The sequence below is a fragment of the Arachis ipaensis genome, chromosome B02, assembly GCF_000816755.2.
Source record: "Arachis ipaensis cultivar K30076 chromosome B02, Araip1.1, whole genome shotgun sequence".
NCBI classification, from domain to species: Eukaryota; Viridiplantae; Streptophyta; class Magnoliopsida; order Fabales; family Fabaceae; genus Arachis; species Arachis ipaensis.
In genome coordinates, this window is record NC_029786.2 from 104,619,260 (window position 1) to 104,627,353 (window position 8,094).

The 8,094-nt window shown below is 33.1% G+C and overlaps 4 protein-coding genes across 4 annotated transcripts in view; 1 reads left to right on the forward strand and 3 right to left on the reverse strand.

The window, feature by feature from the left end:
* LOC107628585 (indole-3-acetic acid-induced protein ARG2-like) overlaps positions 1-1,431 on the forward strand; it is a 2,205-nt gene extending 774 nt beyond the window's left edge. Inside the window, exon 2 of the mRNA XM_016331213.2 lies at positions 606-1,431. Within this exon, the coding sequence (XP_016186699.1) occupies positions 606-831 (226 nt within the window). The 3' untranslated portion in view covers positions 832-1,431. The remainder of the gene's footprint in view (positions 1-605) is intronic.
* On the reverse strand, positions 3,032-5,179 carry LOC107627953. Its single transcript, XM_021117095.1, has 3 exons — positions 5,067-5,179; positions 4,069-4,804; positions 3,032-3,495 (listed from the first exon to the last, which is right to left on the reverse strand). The coding sequence occupies exons 1-2, from the start codon at positions 5,177-5,179 to the stop codon at positions 4,081-4,083; spliced, it is 837 nt and encodes a 278-aa protein (XP_020972754.1). The 3' UTR covers positions 3,032-3,495; positions 4,069-4,080.
* On the reverse strand, positions 5,642-6,701 carry LOC107626180. Its single transcript, XM_016328997.2, has one exon. The coding sequence runs from the start codon at positions 6,408-6,410 to the stop codon at positions 5,862-5,864; it is 549 nt and encodes a 182-aa protein (XP_016184483.1). The 5' UTR covers positions 6,411-6,701; the 3' UTR covers positions 5,642-5,861.
* On the reverse strand, positions 7,156-7,998 carry LOC107626181. Its single transcript, XM_016328998.2, has one exon. The coding sequence runs from the start codon at positions 7,867-7,869 to the stop codon at positions 7,372-7,374; it is 498 nt and encodes a 165-aa protein (XP_016184484.1). The 5' UTR covers positions 7,870-7,998; the 3' UTR covers positions 7,156-7,371.

The following is an 8,094-nucleotide window of genomic DNA, read 5'->3' on the forward strand; positions in this document are numbered from 1 at the left end:
ACCAAATATACTTGACATATGTAATTATTAAAAGTGTTAACTACCAATTTAATATCCAAAAGATTTAGCCGATTGCAAAAAAAATTTAAAAAATATTACCAAAAAAATAGATTAAAAAAAATTTAAAAATACGACAAAATTAACCATTAAATATTATATTTTTGAGTCACAAAAAAAATTTGTATTTAGCAACCGACTTATCCACTTTATCCGAATTTTTGTGTCAATATTTAAATAAATATTTAAAAAGAACATAAAAAAATTCAGAGCAAAATTTGATCTCTAATTTTTTTTTTTTAGTTTTCAAAAAAGATGGTTTTTCTTAATTTTATAGTAATGATTGAAAAAATTTTCGTCAAAATCTAATATCTAAAGTATTTTTTAGAATATATATTTAATATCTAGTTTTGTTTTTGTTGCATTTTAAAATTTTTTTAAATTTTTTTTTATCATTAGCATCTTTTAAAAATTTTTTTAGTGACGTCAACTTTTAAATACCATTTTAATAGTTTTTTCTTAATAATACAAATCCGAATCTCAAAAATCAAGAAGGGTTTAATTAATTATACATTTATACTATGCTTTTTTTTGTGGAGTATATATAGACGTACGTACGCGGTGGCAACAGCACAAAGTGTAGCAAGCGGAGGAAGAGCCACCATAAGTGGCAGCAAAATGGGGCCGGCGACGGTGGAAGAAAAGGTGGCAATTGCTAAAAAGGTGTCATGGATGCCGGACACAGTCACCGGTTACTACAAACCAGAAAACACCAATGAGATCGATGTTGCTGAGCTCAGAGCTTCACTTTTGACCAAAAAATTCAACCATTAATAATAATTATGTGACTCCAACAAAACATAGGTTATGATTACAACAATAAAATTCTGATTATGTTTCATGTATGATATACTAGTAGCAAAAGGTGATGAATTCGGACATGAAGATTGTGATTTAATAGGATCCCGCTAGGGAGACAATGGACTATTTGTACAATGTGTACAATGGGTTATTGAGTTACAAAATGAACATCTTCCATACTATCTAGAATAACCATCCGAGTACTAGCGATAATAAACATCTTCTCAAAAGCTTAAACTAATTTTGGGGTTCACCAAGAATCGAACTCTTGACCTTTTAGATCTAGAGCTCTAATACTATGTCATGATACCGCTCATCCCAAAAACTTCAGCTAATAGAAAAAGGTAACACTAATGATTATATCTCTAATACTTCCTAAACTTCTATTGTACACATTGTATAAATATTCTATTGGCTCCTCATACTTTCCCGATTTAATATTTCAAGCATCGTTTGTGATTTGTGAACCTTACTTAATTGAACCTCTAGGCGAATATTAGCAACTCTTACTGTATTTTCTTTTTTCGGAATAAATACTCAAATTGGTATTCCAGTTTCTATTGAATTATTAAATCGGTTTCTAACTCATTTTTTATGTTATTTGACTAAAACGATGCATGGTAGATAATTTTTGGAACCTATTTGATTCAATGAAAATTTAAGCAACCAATTTGACTCGGGCATAAAGTTTAAGAAGTTAATTTGAACAACTACGAAAAAAATGTTACGTTGGAAAATATGATTATTACGACCAAATAAAAAGTATGAGTATTTTAAATTTGAAACATTAATAAGATTTTATCAAGACTACTTGGGCAACTGTTTGCATCGGAGTCATAGTAGATGAATTTGTCTTGTATTAGTGTTTGAAATGACTGGGAGTTGCATGACTTTAATCCTATGACTTAAAGTCTATGGTTCTTGAATTTCTCTGTTGATAAATTTGAACTTAAGTCATTTAATTTTCTTAAATGCCACACAGTTTGCTCTTTCAACTATCGACAAAAATATAATTTTCATAAATGCACGAAAACTTGACTATATAAACCTATGTCATGTCCTTCAAGCAAACATTTCAAAACATAACAAACGTCGGTGAAAATTATTTGATGCAATGATTTTGAGGTGTTTGTGCATCCACATGTTTTAAACATTTTAAAGAGTTTTGAAAGTGCACTTTGCATGACGTCAAATTCTCACTTATTTTGATTATCCTCCTAATTGTTGCAAGATTGGAGGCTGGGAAATTTTCTACCTTTTTTTTTAATTATACAGAGGAAAATCTAGGAGCTCAGCAATTTTATTGAATGTTGGCCAGCATGTAACCAGCAGAGAATGGTGAATCGTTAGATGAAATCTCACACCAATCTCACACCATTAAATCATCATTGATGGCTATTTGATGGCTACCAATCACAAAAGTTGCTGGTCCCCTAGCATTGCTCTTATACAGAACTAAAATCCCAAAAAACAAGAAAACTAAATACAGACTCTACGGAATAAAGTAGTTTCTTCTTTGCAACAGAGAGCTAAATCAGATGACAAAATAAGTTGCATCTTAAAAACTTGCATCAAGTTCAAATCCCAATTAAGACTGGGATGAGATTTAAAAACCTCGTAATGTGGGTGTATAGGCATGTGAGTAATATAATGACCAAAAAAATTAATTCCTTCTTCATCCTCATTGAGGAACTTAGCTGATTCCGAGATAGTTCCTTCTAATAAGACAATCAGTATATCTGTTGTTCTCTCTGTAAACATGTAAATAATAAACACTAATTTCTACTTTTCGGCTCATCAATTCTTGAAACAAGAACATCGAGGTGATTGCCGAGGTTTCTTTCTCCATTGATCAAGTTCATTACCACTGCTGCATCTCCTACCTCCAATCTTCGAAAACCCATAGTCCAGGCGAGCTTCAAGCCCCACAGTTCATGTTAAGTTAGCAAAGATGGTTGCATTGCAAGCTTGCCCAACGATTGCAAGGCGTGATATTGGTGAATGGGTTATGCGAGTAGTTAGCAAAATCTGGGTAGTTTTTAGGTCCATCATTATTGCATTAAGCAATGAAATGAAGTTTACACTATTTGGAATTCCAGATATTTGATCCACAACACTTTGTACACCATCTTTATTGCATTATTAAGTCATCTCCACCAAACAAACAGATTTTGACAAATTACATTTTGACATTTCTGATTTCTTAGTAGTTTTTATTACTATTTCACACTTTATATATACTATTATTCTAAAATAAGTTTGAGAATTTTTCTCAAAACTTCCCTATGCCACACTACAATTAAGTTGCTTATCCAGAGAATTTCCCAATACTGTGCATATCAAACAATTTTCAGATTTTGCTTATGCATAGTGTATCAAACAGAAATTACTGTAACAAGATCTATGGTATACAGGTAAACAACCTCCATCAGAATAAAACATCAGTGATTGATTCCCATATCCTCTTCATACAAATTGATTAATATAAGCTACAATTGCAATTTAACATGCCATTATAATAGTCCTGTTCTTCAAGACACTAAGCAAAACCACTACACTGTATTTATTTTGTGGTTTAAATGCCAGATCTAGAAAGAGCATTGCAGTGAAAATCGAAAATGTTCCAATCCTTATTCCCTGGTGAATATGATCAAATCAACCAAATTAATTAAGCTTTTTAACAGTCCAAAAGCACAGAATAATGAATCACACAGAAGCAAAAACAGCTTAGGAAAATACCACATGAACATACACAAGGCCCCTTCCCTTTTTTGTTACTGAAAGCATAGTTCATCATGTTTGAATCCATACAAAAAATAGCATTTGAACAATCAAAAGTGACTCTATAAACATGTCAAGCTGTCAACATCATTGTAGCAAAAACTGACAAAATTCTGACTCTCTATACTATTGTTTAAGAGAAATTCTTTTGGATTTTGTGATTATGTCACAGCATGACAGCAAGTCGAATAACAAATTTCTTATTCGATTCAATTTTAATTTTTAACAATAGCGGAAAGAAGTACCTAAGAATCCCTCAAGTTTTTTTAATTTTAACATAATAATAACCTAATTATCAAGCAAGAACATGCACAAAATAAACCACCAATCAAAACTATGCAATTGATTTACGATAACACTATTCAGCTGTAAGCAACACAAAATCCACAGAGAAACCTAATTAATTTTCTGAAAAAAAATAAATTATACTTTTTTTAATTTCTACGATGACGAAACCGATGGATTCCTCAACTTAAGCTTCCTCACTCGGAAATCGTCGTCGTCGTCGCAGTTCAATCCGCAACCGCACCTTGGCGACACGAAGAAGTTATCGAGCGGGAACGAAGCGGAGGCGATTCCAACGGAGAAATCGAGCTCGTCGCCGTTACGCACAACCTCGACGATGTTAAGCCAGAAGAAGAGGACCTTAACGGAGACGCCGTTGAGCTCCGTTAGCTTGTCTTTCGAGATAATGCCACTGATCGTTGATTTGTAGCTAAGCTCGTAGGAACCTTCCAGAGAGAAGCTGCAGGTTCCGTTGAGGAACGCGCGGAATTTGCCCGTGGATTCGTCGAGTTCGTAGCCGGTTATGCCTTCAGGGAGAATTCCCGAGGGGAAATCGTAGCTCGCGAGAGCCTCGTATGCGGTAGGTTCTCCGGCGACGGAGGAAGTGGTGAGCAGCGGAGAGAGGAGGAGGAAGAGAAAAATGGCGGTGATCGGAGCCAACGACGTCGTTTCGTTTGTTTGGTGGATTAAATTAAATGGATCTGACTGTTTGGTATGTGACTCATGACACAGCTGTGTTAGAATTGGATTACCATGTGTTTTTTGTTGGCCCAAAATGAGCGTCGTAAGAATGCATTGATTAATGAATGATTTAAATCTAAAAATTCCAATTAATTTAATAAAGGAGGAAGGGACAAAAGTACACCTAAAAGTTCGCAAGCTGGACACGATTAAACTTTAATCATTTAACGAGTTACGCATGCACACCATTTATACACTCCGACCGTAACTCATTAAATGATTAAAGTGTAATCGTATCCAGTGTGCAAACTTTCAAGTATACTTTTATTCCTTCTTTCTCTCCATTTTAGGATCTGAAAGAGAACTAATAAATAATTACATCATAATTGAATATTCTTTTTTTTTTTTCACATTTTCAATCCTAAATCCACTTAAATTGTCAAAAAGAATTAGAAACAAACATAACCATAGAGTCCAGCCATATTTTCCCACCTAAACCAAGCACCTGGAAAGTGGATACCCATGTGATCATCAGCTTCGGATCTCTAAGCTGCGAAATGTTTTCAATTATCATCATTTTGATGATTTGTATACGGAATCGACAGAATTCTCTTTTCCGTTAAATAATATTCATGATTAATATGAAATAGATATCACACTTCATCCATTGATAAAAAAAAATGTACATTAACTCGATGTATAAGATCGATCAACCATCTAACGATTCGCAATATCGTTTTCACGCGAAAATATCATCACGGTTGTCACTCTCCAAGTTACACTTATTAAAAGGAAAATAAAAATAAACTATACACATACATGCTTAATCAAATGTACTTTCCACTTTCCACATAAATCATGTGCGAAAGGACAACACACAAACTAATAAGTACAAGAAAACATGTTAAGTTAGTGAAGTATAATATAATCCATTTTATGTGTAATTAACTAATTATATTTAAGATTTCGTCACTTATACATATTGTGACATTCAATTATTAAGTGTGACAAATACTTCATTTTATGACAAAATCAATTGATTGGCAAACTCACAAAAATTTCTCTAAACAAATCTCATAAGAACTTATGAAGAGAACCATAAAAGGCTATTAAAACAAACCTTAGTCCCTTTCACCATGTTGATATGGAAGATGAAGTACTAAAAAGTAAAAACTTCCAAATACAACATCAAAACCATGATATAATCTTATTTAACACACCTAATTAACAAGTTCTCTCCGATCCAACAACCCTAATTAAGAAGACATAACATAATCATGTGATGACATGTTCCCATGATTAATGACCTTATTAGCCAAATTTACACAATCAAATCCACAACCACAAGTGGGAGACTCATAGAAATTACTAACCGCAAAATCAGCAGATGCAATCCCAACCGAGAATTGTAACTCATCGTCAACACGTGTCACCGACACAATGTTCAACCAAAGGAACAAAACCTTAACCTGAATACCACTTAAGTTAGAGATCTTGTTCTTGGTGATGACACCTGTTATGGTTGACTTATAGTTCAAATCATAGGACTCAATCTTGAACGTGCAAGTGCCATCTAAGTAAGCTTTGAAGTTACCCGTGGAAGGGTCTAATTCGTAGCTTAGAACACCGTTTGGGAGAAGCCCAATTGGGAAGTTGAATTTTTGAAGAACATCATAAGCAGTTAAGGTGGTTGTGTTTTCTTCATTAGAGGATAATGATGGGGTTGAGATGAAGATCAAGATCAAGGTTGTGAGAAATATTAGATTTCGGGATATGGGTTTTGCTTGAAAATTGATAGTACCCATTTTTTTCTTTTGGGTTTATGGGTGTGTTACTGTGTTGTGAGTGTGAGGAACATTTTGATTGATGATGGTGTTACTTGGATTCTTTATTTTGTTATTATTTTCTAGACCGTAGATTCCAACTACCATAATGGATGGTGATATTTTAGTTCCCAGTGGACACGTGGAAAGACCAAAAAGCATGTTGGATTTCAGATAAATTTTAATTTTCTCCACACCCACGAGTTTGACTAATTGACTAATAGCAACTCGTGTAAGTTTGGGTTGGGCCTCTTATTCAAAGATTTGAATTTTTTAAATTTTGAATTTTATTTTAAAAGAGAAAATATAATTTTTTATTATTTATTTTATAGATAAAATAAAAAAAATATAAAAAAAATTATTTAAAAATAAAAAATTATATTTTACTTAGATAACATGTATATGAGAGTATGTAGCTTGTGCGGCTATCGAAAATACACGTATCTATACATTATACTGAAAAGAACAACTACACAATTACTTAGAATATTCTTTTTTAAAAACAAATATTACATTAATTAGATGAGGTATCAAAGGACGGAAAGTATTATATTTTATTTTAAGTAGCATTTCTCGGTAGATACAATTATTTAAAACTAAGCGGACAGTAAAATAAAAAAGTCATGACACAAATTATTTATTTACTTATAGTAGGACCACCATATTAATGTTACGATATTATATAGTACCGACTTTATAGAAAAAAGAGAAAATAAAATTAAAAAAAATTGAAAAAAACGCCAAAAGCTGCAACGATGTGCTCAATGTAGAAGTGGAGGTGTTTGATAAATGATAAGAGCAAAGACAAAATAAAGCGATGCTAAATAAATACATTGTAATTTGTAAGATGAAAAATCATAACATATGATAAGATATTAATTAGGTGAAAACCCATATCCAATCTTAAATCATTCAAGAGTTTTGGACTATGCAAAATGTTGAATTAAATTGAAGAGAGGGGAAGAGTGTTAACAGTGACACAATCGAATCCACAGCCACACTGAGGACTCTCATAGAAATTTTCAACTCCAAAATTGGCAGAAGCAATACCAACAGAGAATTGAATCTCATCGCCGTCACGTTTGACTTCAACTATGTTGAGCCACAAGAGAAGAATCTTAACACTAACACCCTTAAGATTATAGAGCCTACCTTGTGTTATAACACCGGTTATGGTGGACTTGTACTTTAGGGTGTAACCTTCAATAGAAAACGAACACGTGGCATCCATGTATGCAGCGAACTCGCCGGTTTCTTTGTTGAGTGCATACCCAATTATACCCTTTGGGAGAAGACCGACAGGGAAACCGTATTGTTGGAGAACATCATAGGCTGATAGCTTCTCATCTTCGTGAATTGAAGAAGCATGTGATGATGATGATTTGAGAGAGAAGAGGAAGAAGAGAAGGGAGAAGAGGAATTTGGTGGTGATTGAAGACATGGTTATTGTTAGTGTGATGAAAATTTCAAGTTAGGAAGGTTGGATTTGAATTGATGAAATACTCGTCTTTAGAGATATTTTGGATTTGTTTTTGTTGTGGGAAGATGAATGTGGTGTTATATAATAAAATATAAATGGGAAAGTGAGACGAGAGAAAGGGATTCTTCGAGCTCTGGTTCGGTGGAAAAGTCAAAATAATAATAAAAATTGATTATGTAAATTTTG